This window comes from Geotrypetes seraphini, chromosome 6 (assembly GCF_902459505.1).
Source record: "Geotrypetes seraphini chromosome 6, aGeoSer1.1, whole genome shotgun sequence".
NCBI lineage: Eukaryota > Metazoa > Chordata > Amphibia > Gymnophiona > Dermophiidae > Geotrypetes > Geotrypetes seraphini.
In genome coordinates, this window is record NC_047089.1 from 159487553 (window position 1) to 159505463 (window position 17911).

Here is a 17911-nt window from a genome sequence, read left to right on the forward strand (position 1 = left end):
TTCTGTGTTGCCTAGAAACCACCAGTAGTTTTCATTCCCAAGCAGGTGGTAGATTACATATTCTATGCTTCCTGGTCAGGTAGGCCAAGGTAAAATTTTGTTTATTAAGAAAGAAAGAAAATAAAGTAATAAGAAACTGAATCTAAGGCATGTTACCTTGAGTGCTCAGTGATTTTTCTTTTCTTTTTTTTGGTGGTGGGGGTACCATTACATGTTACACCTGTGGGTTCCTCATCACCTTCTCAAACCTATCTTTGTGGTGTGTTGTGTTTTACATCAGTCCTCCGGATCTTTTCCAGATAAGCCCTGCCACTAATGGAAAAAGTGCACACGCCGAAAGTTAAGCCCCGCCACCTTTTGCCAGCGCACGCAACCTTAACCAGTGAAGTTCTCAGCACAACGCCCCCACAACGTGGCGCGATGTGTATAAAGTAAAGTGGGGGCACGCCCCCCCGTCAGAGCACCCAAAAAAGATTATAAAAAAGAGGATATGAAACTTAACATTATAAAAAAATAGGATAAACTGTCGACCATTTTTTTAAGGACTCCGACGGGGGGGGGGGGGGCCTGGGGAGGAACCCCCCCCCCACTTTACTTTATCCTGATCGCGCCTCTTTTTAATAATCTTTTTTGGGTGGCGGGGGTTAACTTTTTGGTGGGGCTTATCTGGAAAAGATCCAGTCCTCCTTCCTGGTTCTGAAGCATAACTGAGTGTCCTTGTAGTTGAGAGTTCCTTTAGCAGATATTGGTAATTTGAGCCAGCTTATGTGAGAGCCTTAGCCTTGCATGCAGCTGTATGTGGAGATTGTGTGACTAGGATGTGTTTGAGGCAGCTGTGGAAATCATTGAACTACCAGTTCTCCCAGTGGGTGGATAGGGGTTACAAATGTTATTGAAGGTCAGGTTTTCTAGAATGTTTCCACCCCTGGATTTGCTTTTACACCTCAAATTTTGATTAAGAATGGAGTGGAACACTGGGGGACTCTGCTATGCTATTACTTTCTAAGGCTCAGGTCCCGACAAAGAAATCAAGATCAATGCCTGAGGAGAAGCCTGAATAACTAGGCCAGGGATCTCAAAGTCCCTCCTTGAGGGCCGCAATCTGGTCGGGTTTTCAGGATTTCCCCAATGAATATGCATGAGATCTATGTGCATGCACTGTTTTCAATGCATATTCATTGGGGGAAATCCTGAAAACCCGACTGGATTGCGGCCCTCAAGGAGGGACTTTGAGACTCCTGAACTAGGCTGTGAGGTCTAAAGGGATTCTTTTGGTTCTGAGGATGACCATTTAGATGATTAGGAAGACCTGGTTAGAACTTGGTTAGATGAGGAAGCAGTGTCCCTTGGAGAAGGATTCCTATGTAATTGGAGTTTTCCAGTGGGATGTATTGTCCATGTTGACTGTGTGGGGTGAAGCCAAACTGAAGAAATCTAAGGAGTCAACTGTATGCAAACTGCTGCCACTATTCTAAGGTTACCAGATGTCTGGATTTCCCCAGCCATGTCCTCCTTTTGAGGACATGCCTGGGGGTCCAGACGGCTTTTCAAAGCCCAGCACTTTGTCTGGGTTTTGAAAAGCTTCCCGTCAAAATTGCACCGGGAAGAGGCATCTGTGTACACAATACAGTGATGTCACGTATGCGTGCAAGTGATGTCATTGCATTGTGTCCACACATGTGTGGATGCCTTCTGGGGGCAGGGCTGGGGGGAGGGGTAGAACGGGGTGTGACACAGGCGGAACAGGGTGGACCTGGGGGGCGTGGCCATGGGTGCATATTTTACTTCGGGAAAATCTGATAACCGTACACTATTCACACTTGCCACATTGGACTGTGTTTGCTGAAGTGCTGTATTATTGTTTTTCCATTTCTCTGTATTTTTTTTCTTGTTTTTTTAATTGGTTTCAATTTGCAAACCTCTTTTTGAAACTTGGAAGAGTTACATAATAAAAGACTGATTTTTCTTTTTGATAACTAAGTCATTTGCATTTGTGTTTCTTGTGTGTTATATTGGGTTGTCTGTGGTACTGCTGAGGCTATTATCTAAAGCCAGAACCTCCTGTAGGGCTTCCTCCATTTTGAGAAGCATGCCAAGTGCTATTCAGTGCCGCCTAGTGATGGGTGACCGCATTAACTCTAGCGGGCTCTGGGAGGCAACATTCTCCATAACAGAATACACTTTGCTAACATCATAACAGAATGAATTCCATCTAGTAACATTTGGTACAGCAAGTATGGTTTCCGAAGTTTTGTATACTATTTCAGCTGCCTGTGGACTTTTACTGCACTTGTTCCAGAGGGCACCACATTTTGCCAAGGTTCAATGGCTTAACTTCTTATAATTTGCATCTTCATTGGCCCCTTCTGAATCACTACTTCAATAGTGGTGGAAGGACATATTCTGTTGCATCTGCATCTGTTTGGTTTTCTAGGATGTCTACAATGTTTGTGAAGGTCACTTCTCCATTATTGATTTGTGAGGGCACAACTTGTGTTGGTTCTATGATCATTGTTTCTGTCTGAGAACGCTTTGAATGCCTTAAGAAAATTAGATCCATTGTCAGTACCTGTGCAGAGAACTTTTGTCAGTGATACGAAATTTGGAGTGGATCTTCTCGAGTGTGAATGCAATCAGGTCGAAAGTATGTTGTCTTGCAAACATGAATATGCCAATGCTGCAGACTTTCGTTCCAATATGCTGATCTGGATCCAGTGCATAGTAAATCCAAAAAAGCTTCTGTTGTAGGAGGTCCATATGTCAGCTGTTGTCCAGATTTCAGTCATCATTGACAGCTTATTCTGAAGGTCGTCTGTCATCTCACAATACTGGTCCTCAACGGTGAGTCAATATGGTTTTGTGAGTCAATAAGGTCAATACAGTTTTGCCTGGTTGAAGACCAGTGACCAACTGAATGAATTCTGATGACTCGACCACTGAGAAGGCTTGCATGTCCCCAATAACAAAATTTGTGATGAGACCATTGACCCTTTTCCATGATACAATGTTGCCCCCATTACTGCTCCATGAAGCAGCCAAAGTTTCTTTAGCAGGGATTCTGATGCATCTGACGAAGAACAACTTGTTGATTTCTTCAACAAAGGCAGTTTATCATGTGCAGCAGATGGACATTTTGCATTTATTTAAGATTTGCTGTAGTATTGGTTGCACAGCTGTAGGTCTGCTTTGATGCTAACAGACAAAGTTTGCAACATACATGGATATTTCTGCTGTCTGACCCTATTAACATAAAAAAATTCACTGAAGACTGAACGCTCAAATAAGCTTGCATTGTGATTATCATTTTTCTTCATTGTGGGCTTACTGAGGATTAGCCCGCAGCTAGCATTCATCCCCTCAAGGGTCACCCAGAGAGTCCCAGTTTCCCAAGACTCTGACAAGATGCTTTTCCAGTCCACATGTCTTTGTCCCTGCCTCTTTTTTATCTCAGGGTAAGAATATCTTATGTTCACAGTAGTCCTTCTTGGAGGCTTCCTTTTGGAAGGAGGGACTCCCCCCATCCCTGTTCTTTCCCCTATGTTTTTGGCCTCTTAGCCACTTCAGAGACCCTTTTTATTATTAATAACAGTACATGCAAATGAGTTTGCAAATTAGTCATAACATTCCAGCCCTTTATGAAGCGATTCTTTCAATTCAGTAGAGCCCGACTGTCAACACGTATAGCCGGTACATGGGTAGATACTGTAATGCACTGTGGTGAGGCAAGAGAAACAAGTTGAATTGGAAGCTTGGAGGGGCATAATCAAAATAACCGTCTAAGTCCCCTTTTGGCCTAGGCCCTAAATACTGAAAGTAGAAGCAGGGAAAATGTCCATTTTCAAAAAAAAAAACATCCAAAAGGAGGTTTTTTTTAATAATGGCCTGCCTCTATGTTCAGCTGTTTAAACACCCAGACCACCACTACATCTACACTAACAACATATAATCAACCAAAAAAAAGCCTAAGTCCCAAATGTCCAACACAAGAGCTTTTAGGCAAAAGAGGGGCCAGTTCTTCGCCTAAAAGCTGGATTCTGTAACCGGTGTCTGTCAAAAAAAACACCGGTTACAGAATCCACCCCCCCCCCCAGCAACGATCGCGGTAGGAGAGATAGCCAATCAGGGTTCGGGGGGGCCAAGCGGGGATTTGGTGGAGCGATTGTGGGGGGTGGGATGCATCGAGGGCAGGAGGGCCTGGAATCCCTTCTGCCCATATCTTAGTGTGTGTGTGTGTGGGGGGGGGGGGGGGTTTCGGCAGGGCAGGAGTGTTATTAATATGAGGCAGTTATGTTCTTTTGTTTTGTTCAATAACGGAACTATCTTTCTATTAATTCAATAAATGGAAACTGATATCCTTGTATTAATACTTACATTTGCCTTCTTTCTGTCTCATTTTGAGGTACATTTGCTTTTTTCCTTTATCCTTCCTTTCACATCTGTAGAAGGACTTCTGGTCCCAAAACATTATGCACTGCACTATCTCTGTATAATTTTCAAGCTGTACCAATGTAATGAAAAGCCCTACAACCTTCAAAGACTTCTTACCAAACTGGCAGTTATTTCCATTATAATTTTCAGGACAGCTGCATGTGTAGCTGCGAATGGTGTCCTCACACTTCCCATTATTCATGCAAGGATTGGAGGAACACTGTCTGCCACCTAAAAGGAAGCCACAGAGTGAAATTTAGGCGTCGGGATGATGAATGATAAATACACAACCGTCATTATAGAATACTAGCATGACTAACATTGGACACAAACACTTACCCTTCCATCCCCCCTTTTATCAAGCCACATTAGGGTTTTCCTTATTGCTAGCCGCTGCAGTATAAGCTCCATTGCTCATAGAACTCCTATGAGCATTGGAGTTTTTACCACAGTGGTCGGCAATAAAAACTCTAATGTGGCTTGATAAAAAGGGGGTGAGGGTTTAAAGAATAGTGAGAAAAAAATACCAAAAACATAATGGGAGTCAGAAACTACAACAATACCAGAAAATTACTGATGTAAAACTTTTAGATTTTCAAGTAGTAATTTAATAGGTCCAAAGGGAAAACAGGAAAATCATCATCAGCTACCACTCTGTAACATAAGATTATCACACTTTAATTTGTGTGGATTAGGAAGGCATTGAACAGACCCCATGAGTTATATCATACAGTTAGGTATTTAGTAGATGGATATAAAGATTCTGCAAGTGATATTGATTGTTCTATGGAGTTTGTAAAGGATAAGCTGAAAATTAGTTTAGATGATTCAAGGGTGATGTTACAGATGGAACCGCAATCGATAACTGATGATGAGAGGTGGATTAAATTTGCAGAAGTGGTAGAGGAGATTTTTGGGGTAATCAAAGGTTGTACACCAACTCGTGCCTTGATGGATATATCTTCATGAAGGATTATTCAACAAGTAGCAGATAAAGTTGCTCCAGTGGTGACATTAGTAAATGATTCATTACGAGAGGGTGAATTTCCTGAAGGATGTAAACAATCTACAGTTAAACATAGAAATATAGAAAAATGACGGCAGAAAAGGGCCAAAGCCCATCAAGTCTGCCCACTCCAGTGACCCTTCCCCCATGAGTTTGCTCACCAACCTCCTGCCCTTACCTCATTAGAGATCCCACATGAATATCCCATTTATTTTTGAAATCTGCCACGCTGTTGGCCTCAATCACCTGCCGTGGGAGTTCGTTCCAATGATCGACCACCCTCTCAGTGAAGAAATACTTTCTGGAGTCCCCATGAAATTTCCCTCCCCTGATTTTTAGCGGATGCCCTCTGGTGGACGAAGGTCCCATAAGACGAAAGATATCCTCTTCCACCTCGATACGACCCGTGATATATTTAAATGTCTCAATCATGTCTCCTCTCTCTCTTCGTTCTTCAAGTGAGTACAGCTGCAATTTATTCAGCCTTACTTCATACGGAAAATCCTTGAGCCCCGAGACCATCCTGGTGGCCATCCGCTGAACTGACTCAACTCTCAGCACATCTTTCTGGTAATGTGGTCTCCAGAATTGAACACAATATTCCAAATGAGGTCTCACCATGGACCTGTACAGTGGCATTATGACCTCTGGCATCCTGCTGATAAAACCTCTACGGATACAACCCATCATTTGCCTTGCCTTGGAGGAAGCCTTTTCCACTTGATTGGCAGTTTTCATGTCATCACTAATGATTACTCCTAAATCCCATTCTTCCGTGGTCCTAACTAAGGTCTCACCATTTAACGTGTAAGTCCTGCACAGATTTCTTTTACCCAGGTGCATCACTTTGCATTTGTTAGCATTGAAGTTGAGCTGCCAAGTCGATGACCATTGTTCTAATAGTAGTAGGTCCTGCGTCATACTGTCAGGCATAGTGCTTTTACCTACTATGTTGCACAGTTTGGCGTCATTGGCGAACAATGATATTTTTCCTCTGAGCCCTTGGGTCATATCACTTATGAATATGTTGAATAGGATTGGACCTAAGACCGAGCCTTGTGGCACTCCACTGGTCACATCTGATGTTTTGGATGGGGTACCATTTACCATCACCCTCTGAATTCTACCGCTCAGCCAATCCTTAACCCATGCAGCTAGTGTTTCCCCTAATCCCAGCGATTTCAACTTGTTCAATAACCTGCGGTGTGGGACGCTATCGAAAGCTTTGCTGAAGTCCAAATACACTACGTCCAGGGACTCCCCGGCATCCAGTTGTCTTGTTACCCAGTCGAAGAAGCTAATCAGATTTGATTGGCAAGACCTGCCCTTGGTAAATCCATGTTGATGGGGATCACGTAGATTTTCTTCATCCAGTATTGTATCAAGTTTCTGTTTGATCAGTGTTTCCATGAGCTTGCATATTATGGATGTGAGACTTACCGGTCTGTAATTCGCCGTCTCTGTCCTGCAGCCCTTTTTGTGGAGTGGAATAACGTTAGCTGTTTTCCAGTCCAAGGGGACTCTTCCCATGCTTAGGGAGAGATTGAAGAGCACAGACAATGGTTCCGCCAGGACTTCACTCAACTCTCTGAGCACCCTGGGGTGTAGGTTGTCTGGTCCCATGGCTTTGTTCACTTTGAGTCTTGAAAGTTCGCAGTAGACGCTACTGGGCGTAAACTTGAAGTCTTGAAACGGGTCTTTCTGGCTTTCCCTTGTCTGTAAAAGTGGACCGGATCCCAGTGCCTCACAGGTGAAAACCGAGCAGAAGTATTCATTTAGTAGCTCGGCCTTAGTGGAATCCGATTCTGCATAATTCCCGTCCGATTTCCTGAGTCATTCTATCCCATCTTTGTTTCTTTTCCACTAATATACCTAAAGAAGGATTTATCCCCTTTCTTAATGTTCCACGCTAGATTCTCCAGTTAGGCCAATTATGAAGAAAGAGGGAGTAGACCTTAAACAAAAGGTTAATTTTCATCCAATTTTTGTTCCGTTTTAAGAAAAGTTTTAGAGAAAATTTTATTGTTACAGTTGGTTAGTTTTATTGAACAAGTGGGTTGTTTAAACACGTATCAATTTGGGTTAAGGAAGACACATTAGTGTGGACTTACTGCCAGTGGCGTACCTAGGGTATGTGGCACCCGGGGCCCATCATTTTTTGACACCCCCCCCCCCCCCCCATGTAAAAAATTTTTTTTTTTTTTTTTTTTTTGCAATAACCATGAAATGGAATAAATGGTCAGAATAGAAACAGGCAGTGAAAATTTTTTTTTTATTGAACCTCATATATGTAACCATTATTCCAAACATAACATAACATAAATTATGTCTAAATTGTCATGACATTAGAAGTACATATGGAGTAGTTGCAGGTGATGCTTGGGACAGTTCTGATTGTGTTAGTTCGGTTTTATGTGTTTTTTGAATAGAAGGGTTTTTATTTCTTTTTGAAGGTTTTGCAGTCTGTGGTTGATATCAATTGGTTGTAGAGTTGGGGGTCGAGTGTTGCAGCTCGAATGGCTAGGAGGTTGTCGAACAGTTTTTTTTCTTTTGACGTTTTTGGTTGGAGGGTGTGTGAATGGTGCACAAGTTCTCCTATGTCTGTTTGAAGTGGATTGAATTATTTAGCTGAAGAAATTAGTTACCCCCCATTCCACACACATTAATTCTCTTCCATTTTTGTTCCCATTATAAAAAACACTGATAAGTTCCCAGAAAAAAAATACATTAAAATAAGAAGTGAAAACAAAGGCCCCTACAGATGAGAACATAACATAAGAATAGCCTAACTGGGTCAGACCAATGGTCCATCATGCCCAGTAGCCCATTCTCATGGTAGCCAATCCAGGACACTAATACCTGGTCAAAACCCAAAGAGTAGCAACATTCCATGCTACCGATCCAGGGCAAGCAGACACTTCCCCCATGTCTTAATAACAGATTATGGACTTTTCCTCCAGGAATTTGTCCAAATCTTTCTTAAAACCAGCTACACTATCTGCTTTTACCATAACTTCTGGCCACTTCATTTTTAAGTTTAGATCTTTCCTTTCAAACAGAGACCTTGCTAGATGTCAAATACAGCACAAGGTAACTTCACATAGACTTAGCTGTGCAGGAAATGTGAATCTCCTCATACACCCACCATATAGTGCAAAAATGTGCAAAGGTCTGTTTTTTTTCTTTCGATCACTACATAGCCTAATGCCACACAAGCAGCGCTGTTACAAACATATTCTGTAGGTCAATGCTAAGGATAACAAAGTTTCCTTCCTTGGACCAGAAGGAGATAAACCACTGGAAGAGATCCCAAAACAACACCCAAAGACCCACTCAGTGTGTGAATCAGTTGAGTGGAGTGGACTAACTGGGGGGTGGAAATGGGCCCGGAGTTTGCTCAGCAGAATTTCCCAGACCACCTCTTCCTCTCAACACATTGACACGCTGCCACCATCACCACTAGGAACACCTCACTGGGTAGGCCAGCTATGCTATAAACTTTATAAAACATTATTATATTTTCTTATAAAGCACATATTTTAACTGACCTCTCTGACATCCTCAGCCTTTCCATTCACAAAAATAGAAGGAAGAAAAGTTCCCATTTCCTGCTGTCTCATGTCCCCGGCCTATACAATATTTTTTTTCTGCAGACCCTTCAAAAGTCTGACCAAATCCTCGTTTCACTTGCATTATAAAGTACTGAGGATGCCATCTCTCCCCAATCCCAGGTCCTAAAGTCTAAGACAGTAGCGCAAACTAATGCTGCCAGATACAGGAAAAAAAAATTTTGATTCGATTCAGCCCTATTGAATTGGTTTTTCAATTCGATTTTCCTGCCCAGTTGGGTGATTTTTTTCAAAACTCCTGGTGGGTTTTATAGCTTTTTCACCCCCTTTGGCTTCTCCTAACCACACTGGCGCTGTGGTGTAAATAAAATAAAGAAACAAAAAGGACTTTTCCTCTTTCTGTTAAATCCTAGCTCTTGTTTGCAGTCCAACACCAGCTCTGGCAGGATACACATTTCAAATCTGACATGTTATAATCACAAAACAGAAAATAAAATTAATTTTTCTACCTTTTGTTGTCTGGTTATATTTCAAATCTTGTTGGTCCAAGGCTCTGGTTTTCTTCTGATAACTTGCTTGCCAGGGTCTCCTTCTTTCTGCATGCTAACCATCCATCTGCCAACTCTGTCCTCCCTTTCCATTTCCCTTCCCTTCCCAGAAAGTCTGGTATCTTTCCTTTTTTTCATCTCCCTCCACAGATCCACCTTTTCTTAAATACCCTTTCATCCGGCATCTCTCCCTCCTTCCCCACCATCCCAGAGTCCACCATCTCTCCGTTTCTTTTCCTAATTACCCTCCTATCCAGTATCTCTATCCCTCCTCCACACCATCCCTTGTGTCCAATTTCTCTCCCTTTCTGTTCCTTCCCTCCCTAAATCCCATGGTCCATCATCTCTCTCCCTCTCCTCTATTTTCAGACCCATTATTTCTTCCCCCCCCCAAAGTTTGGCATATGCATGTCTCTTTGAACACCCCCTTCCCTCCGTGTACTTCTAAATCATGGTCCCCCCCAAAGGCCTGTCCCCCCTTAAAGGTCTGCCTGTCCCACCTTGAAGGCCTGCACCCCCCTTGAAGGACTGCACCCCCCCCCGAAGGCCTGCACTCCCTTGAAGGTCTGCACCCCCCCGAAGGCCTGTCCCCCCCCTTGAAGGCCTGTCCCACCCCCTTGTAGGCCTGTCCCCCCCTTGTAGGCCTGTCCCCCCTTTAAGGCCTGCCTGCCTGCCTTTCCCCCCCTTGAAGGCCTGTCTCCCCCTTGAAGGCCTGCACCCCCCTTGAAGGCCTGCACCCCCCCCTTGAAGGCCTGTCCCCCCCTTGTAGGCCTGTCCCCCCCCTTGTAGGCCTGTCCCCCCCTTGAAGGCCTGCCTGCCTTTCCCCCCTTGAAGGCCTGTTCCCCCCCTTGAAGGCCTGCACCCCCTTGAAGGTCTGCACCCCCCCAAAGGCCTACACCCCCCCCGAAGGCCTGCACCCCCCTGAAGGCCTGCCTGCCCCCCTTGAAGGCCTGCACCCCTTGAAGGTCTGCACCCCCCCCCGAAGGCCTGTCCCCCCTTGAAGGCCTGCCTGCCTGCCTGTCACCCCCTCCCCCTTGAAAGCCTGCTTGCCTGCCCGCCCGCCCCACCCTGAAGGCCTGATGCCCCGACCCACCCCGAAGGACCGCTCGCCCCCCTGGCCTCCCCGCGCACCACCTATGAAGCAGCCGCAGCAGGATCGCGAAGTCAGCGTCAGCGATCCCTGCGCTGCTTCCTGCGCCAAGGTCCCGCCCCTCCTCTGACGTCAGAGGAGGGGCGGGATCGCGGCGCAGGAAGCAGCGCAGGGATGCTGACGCTGACTTCGCGATCCTGCTGCGGGCTGCTTCACAGGTGGTGCAGGAAGGTCAGTGGGGCGAGCGGTCCTTCGGGGGTGGCGGGGGACTGAACGGCAAGGCCGGGAACACCCCCTTAGGGCTGGTACCCGGGGCGGCCCGCCCCCCCCGCCCCCCCCTAGGTACGCCACTGCTTACTGCTAATGTCTGTAATGGATGTTTCGCAGTTGGGTATGGACTACATATAACTGTATGGTTTCTATTGTTGTGTCTTTTGCATTTGATTCTGTGAATTTGAATTTTCTATTATGAAAACTGGAAAGATTAGGAATGGGGGGTAAGGTGTTGGTGGTTTAAATCATATCTATTAGGTTGCACCTTTCAGGTATATGATGACCTTATGGTTGAGGTGGGAGTTGGGGAGGTTCCTCAAGGGTCAGTTTTATTGTTTAATATTTATATGGCATCTATTGGAGAAGTATTTGATCAGCTGCAGATACATTACCGGCAATATGCCAACAATCTTTTATTTTTCTTTCCAGTAACTAATGGGGATAATCTATAATAATAATATGCTAAGCGCACATGCGCACTCTTATCCCGTGTTCCCTGAGTACTGATCTGTCGGGATGTGGCCAGCGGAGTGCGCATACGTGCCAGAGAAGCCTTTCTGCTCTCCATCTCGCGCGGCTGCAGAAACGGCCCCACACTCGCGGCTTCAGGCTCACTTAATCCCTTGCTGTCCCCCTTCCCTTCCCGCGATCCAACCGACTCACTTACTCCCTTGCCGCCCCTTCCCTTCCCGCAATCCGACCGGCTCACTTACTCCCTTGCCGCTACCCCTTCCCTTCCCGTGATCCGACCGGCTTACTTAGTCCCTTCCCACCCCCCTTGCCTTCCCGCGGTCCCAACAAACCTGCAACTAGCAGCGTCTGCAGCACTGTACACACGCTGCGTCGGGGCCTTCTACTGCCCTGATTTACTCTGGCACGTCCCTGATGACATCATAATTTGAAAGCCACTTAGACATATTTCACAATAGGCAGGATAACAAATCCTGAATAATCTTGGAAGCTTGGACTTAATTTTTACTTAATATACCGCTTAATTACTAAAGCAGTCCTAGCAGTATACAATAAAATCATGGGGCGCAGTAGTTTTGGGATCAGCGCATGGCTACCCACATGCTAAAAAAATAGAATTCATTTTTTTTAGCACTATGGTCTGTCTGGGGGCAGTGGTGTAGTAAGAGGGGGAGCGGGGGTGGTCCGCCCTGGACACAGGCGCCTGTCCTCCTCTCTGCCCCCCCCCCTGCTGTGCGTGCACACCGCTTCTCTTCCCTTGTACCTCTGTAATGTTCCTGGTTCGAGAAGGAACCCTCTACCCTGTCATGCCAGTGTCAGCTCTTCCTCTGACATCGCTTCTTGGACTGGCGCCTAGGAAGTGACAACAGAGAAAGAGCTGACGCTGGTGCGACAGCAGCTTGGGGGGGGTTGTTGCTCGCACCAGGAACTTTGCAGAGGTATGGGGGAAGGGAAGTGGTACACACGTTGCAGGAGGGATGGGGAAGGAGTGTGTGGAGGTGGGGGGAGGGGTGGAGAAGAGAGTGGCAGGAGGGGCATCACCGCCCCAGACGCCTCTCACCCTCACTATGCCACTGTCTGGGGGAATAATAATAATAATTTTATTTTTATATACCACCAAAGCCATGATAGTTCGAGGCGGTTCACAACAAGAGGTGCTGGACAATCAGCGAAGTGATACAATACAGTTAAGTGGTACAATACAAAGTCATCGTATATAAGGTGCAGGTTGGGAGTAGTAATACATTATAAGATTCTTAGGTTACAATCGATTAAACAAATTTGTTTTTATTGCTTTTCTAAAATTGAAGTAGGATGAGGAATGCATGATAATATTACCCAGCCAGCATATTTTGCACCAATTAGAGCAGCTACATCACTCCATGCTAGCTAATTAGCATGTGAGCTTTTACCGCCTAGAAATAAGTATCAGTAAGGGCTCACACGCTATTGGCCATACGCTAATGGGAAAATTAATTGGACGAATGGAAAAGGAGCTATTACAACACCATGCTAAAAGTGGCCTCAGTATGAAGGAAAGGCCCATGCTGGGGATAACACAGGTCACTTTTTAGAGCAGCTTAGTAAAAGGATCCTTAATAATTCATCTTTATGTATGGTCCTAACATGAGAGGAATATGAGCAGGGCTACTAAACGTATTTCTTGTTCAATCACAGGCTTTTTCCATGAAAGAAGTGGGCTAATACACCCAGAAAATTAGAAAAACAGACAGGCTATGTGAGTCTATCACCAACTTAACCCAGAGGCCTAGAGAGAGAGAAGAAAAGGATCTGGGTATCATTGTAAACAATACAATGTACCTTCCGCCCAATGTGCGGCGGTGGCCAAAAAAGCAAACAGGATGCTAGGAATTATTTATAAAGGGATGGTTAACGAGTCTAAGAATGTTACAATGCCCCTGTATTGCTCCATGGTGCGTCCTCATCTGAAATATTGTGTTCAATTCTGGTCTCCTTTTCTCAAGAAAGATATAGTAGCACTAGAAAAGATTCAAAGAAGAGAAACCAAGATGGTTAAAGGGATGAAACTCCTCTCATATAAGGAGAGACTAAAACAGTTAGGGCTCTTCAGCTGAGGGGAGATATGATTGAAGTCTACAAAATCCTGAGTGGAGTAGAACGGGTACAAGTGGATTGATTTTTCACTCCGTCAAAAATTACAAATACTAGGGGACAGTCGATGAAGTTACAGGGAAATACTTTTAAAACCAATAGGAGGAAATTTTTTTTCACTCAGAGAATAGTTAAGCTCTGGACTGCATTCACAGAGGATGTGGTAAGAGTGGATAGCGTAGCTGGTTTTAAGAAAGGTTTGGGCAAGTTCCTGGAGGAAAAGTCCATAGTCTGTTATTGAAAAAGACATGGGGGAAGCTACTGTTTGCCCTGTATCAGTAGCATGAAATATTGCTACTCCTTGGGTTTTGGCCAGGTACTAGTTCCTGGATTGGCCACCTTGAGAACAGGCTACTGGGCTTGATGGACCATTGGTCTGACCCAGTAAGTCTATTCTTATGTTCTTATTAAGGGAGCCTCTTAGTAAAACACTCCACTCCACAGAAGCTGTGAAGGAGTACAGCTAGTACACTGGCACGTGTGACAGAAAGGGGACGATCCCATGCTATTCTATGTCTATGCCCATTTCTGTGAGGGAAGGGAGGATGATTTACACTATACAAGCTTTTATGAAGATGGCTAGTTGTATTAAATGTTACATGACATTGATGTTAGGAAATCAATAATTAAGGAAAGAAAGTCTTACTGATTGTACTTACCAAAATAAGTTTTCCAGAAGTCATCCTAAAAGTTGAAAATATATATTTGTTTCAATGTCTTGATATATACTTGTCTATGTTTTTTTGCCATACACAGTATCACAGAATATGCAGTGTAGCTTTATGCATATAAATCAAATATATTTATGCAAGCTTTATTTTTAGCTCATTTAAATAATTTTGTTTTCTTATCAAATTAATGTAAATGCAAACATTATTTTAAAAATGTATTAGTCTGGATAGTTGGCTTTTATTAATAATCCCTTTTTATTGCCCTGGTATGGAAAAACCTACCACTCCAGATGGCATGCTTACGTGCTTGCTGGAGGAAACTCTCCTTTGAGACTGGTTAGCACATGTTGGCATTTTAGTGGTAGCCATTTTTTCTCCCTAGCCTGGTTTCCACATTGAGCATATCGCTTCCAAATTATGGGCTCCTTTTGCAAAGCTGTGGCAGAAAGTAGTCTTAGTATGCCCTTACACAGGGCTTTCTCACACGCTGAGGTCATTTCTACCACAGCTGAAAATGGCTAATTTTCCATTTTCCAAATTAATGGCCATATGCTCATTTGCCATTAGCATAATTATTAGGTTATAAAATTACCGTCTTAACATCATCTTCAAAGTATTCCCTTGCTTCTTCATAACTGCACCTTTCCTCCAGGCATTCTCCTTCCAAATGTCCTTGAAGCAGTTCCTCAATGAAAAAGAAATTTGCTCGTTTGTGTCGTTGGATGATTTTGTTTGCACTTTCAGCTGAGAGAAATACTGAAAAGAAGCATGATCGATGTGGATATTATTAATTTATTTTGATATATTATTGTAGGCCCTCTTTTACAAAGCCATGCTAGTGCTTCTCCCACAGCAAATGCACTGAAGCCCATAGGAACTGAATGTGCTTCTGGGCATTTGATGTGGAAGAATCACTACTGTGGCTTTGAAAAAGGGACCCTTAATGTTCCCCCCTGATGTCACCTTTCTGTATGCATGTGGCAGGGATCTCTCCATTGCTAGATTTTGCTAAAATTTGTTAGGTTGTTTTATTTGTTTACCAAAGTTTGGCCACAATACAGTGGGAGGAGCCCCTGATGTTGTAGGAGACAGGGGCTGTGGTTTGACCACAACAAGGACAGTGGAGCCTAAAACACAAGAGGACTATGAAAGCTGTTTTCCTTATGTTATGCTAGAAGCTTATGCTTCTTCAACTCATTTGTTAATTCAAAGCATTTCTCTTGTGACTTCTGGCTTACAGCTGCCCAGTTTACTGGTGGTTTACTGGTTTAATTAAGACTAAACTAAACTTAAACTTAGTCTTATACACCAGGTTATCAATCAATTTGGAGCTTGACTTGGTTAACATTAAAAATAGAGTAATACAAAAGAACAGAAGAAAAGAAATCTAATTTGGTAAAAGTAGAATAATTAATTTCCAAAATGTTTGGCGAACAAGACTGTCTTCAGAGCCTTCCTGAAAGATAAGAAGGGGCCTAAGCTTCTTAGCGAGAGTGCCAAGTTATTCCAAAGCTTGGTTAATTGGTAGAGAAAGAATGGCTAAGTTTTCTGAAAGATTTGATTTTGCCCTTAAGGAGAATGGTCAAAGTACATTCTAGTTGACCTTGGAGGTGATTTTAGAAGGCTTGTAAATATTGATATTTATACATGTTGTGGGTAGACCAGAAAGGTATGTATATATATATATAAGAACATAACATAAGAACATAAGAAATATTTTTTTTTTTTCAGTATTACAATGGAATACACATATATTTTTAAAAAAGATGGACGTTGATGTTAACTCCGAGGGAGGTATAAGTCAGTCCATTGCTTGTTTGAATTAAGAGTTTGCACAGTAATTGAGGGGGCATTTGTACTTACCTTTTTGGTGTTTAAACCCATCTGAAAAATTTCCTAAAAAGAGACTCTTCACGCAATTTCTTCATTGGTTAAACTTGGACATCTAGTTTTGTAAACTCTGGCATTTACATATTGTACAAGTTACATAATCAGCTCTTGCATGGGTAAATATAAGCATAAGAACCTAACATAAGAATAGCTTTATTGGGTTAGACCATCTAACCCAGTATCCTGTTTCCAACAGTGGCCAATTTAGATCACATGGAACTGACAGAAACTCAAACTATAGCCACATTCCATGCACTTACACAGACAACCTCTGGAGTTTCTGTTTAAGGTATCTCTCTTACTGAAATAGCTCTTTCCACTGTACATTGCAAGCATTTGCATAGTATTCCATATCCTCTATAATAAAACCCTAAGCGCGCATGCACACATAGGCGTGTTCCCTGACAGCATGATGTGTCCCTCTGTGCCGAATTCCATTTTCAAACATGGAGGCAGGGAACACGCCAGCGACTCCCCCCCTCCTACACTCACTCACCGCCAGAGAAACTGCTGCCGTCGCCACAGATTCCATAGGCATTGGAATGGGGAGGGGGGCATAGGTGCCCCTGCTGGGATCTACTTCTCCCCCTCCTCCCTCTTGCCTGATCACCAGCCCGCCACATTTAACTTCAAAGAAAATCACTGTGCCGCAGTGGCGTACCTAGGGTATGTGGCACCCGGGGCCCATCATTTTTTGACACCCCCCCCCCCCCCCTCATGTAAAATTTTTTTTTTTTTTTTTTTTGCAATAACCATGAAATGGAATAAATGGTCAGAATAGAAACAGGCAGTGAAAATTTTCTTTTTTTTTTTTTTTTTTTTCCCAAAGTATTTTTATTGAGAATGGCAAAAGGTCCAGACAAGCAACCATGGTCTGTACAGAAACTTATACATTATCAAAAAGAACACAGAATGAGAGTAACAGCAACAACAAGCATGAACAAGCCTCTCCCAAGAGAAAATTGCCAATGAGAGGCATAGCAATACACAACAAAAGGCCAAAACTTGGGGCAAGCAAACAAATCCCACCCCAGAACCCACAAGAATAATAAGCCGGACTAGACCCTCAGCCATATTTTATAATGAAAAAAAACCCCCACAAGCAACAACACCCAGACCGCTCACCAGACACACCAATCCGCACAACAAGCACCCAAGAAACACCCAGCCACCACCCAGACAAAACTACCAGACACACCTACCCCACCAAGCCCAGACCCAACCCCCCCTCCCCAGAGAGTGCAAGCGCAAAGTGGACCGTGAAAAGGGCAGCTGCAGAAGTGGAAAGCCCCAGATAAGTAGGTTAGCTAAAGAAAGCCCACAGATAGAAGAAATCAGGATAACAGAAGTTCCAACAAATGCTCCCAAAGAAAATTTTCTTTTATTGAACCTCATTTATGTAACCATTATTCCAAACATAACATAACATAAATTATGTCTGAATTGTCATGACATCAGAAGTACATATGGAGTAGTTGCAGGTGATGCTTGGGACAGTTCTGATTATGTTAGTTTGGTTTTATGTGTTTTTTTAATAGAAGGGTTTTTATTTCTTTTTTTAAGGTTTTGTAGTTTGTGGTCGAGGTCAATAGGTTGTAGAGTTGGGGGTCAAGTGTTGCAGCTCGAATGGCTAGGAGGTTGTCGAACAGTTTTTTTCTTTTGACGTTTTTGGTTGGAGGGTGTGTGAATGGTGCGTGAGTTCTCCTATGTCTGTTTGAAGTGGATTGAATTATTTAGCTGAAGAAATTAGTTACCCCCCCCCCATTCCACACACATTAATTCTCTTCCATTTTTGTTCCCATTATAAAAAAAACACTGATAAGTTCCCAGGA

At 43.6% G+C, this 17911-nt stretch overlaps 1 protein-coding gene across 1 annotated transcript in view; it reads right to left on the reverse strand.

Annotated features, from left to right (window-relative positions):
- The window catches only part of PROZ (protein Z, vitamin K dependent plasma glycoprotein), an 83334-nt gene that overhangs the window by 35838 nt on the left and 29585 nt on the right, over positions 1-17911 (reverse strand). The window contains exon 4 of the mRNA XM_033950012.1: positions 4546-4659. Coding sequence (XP_033805903.1) covers positions 4546-4659 — 114 coding nt within the window. The remainder of the gene's footprint in view (positions 1-4545; positions 4660-17911) is intronic.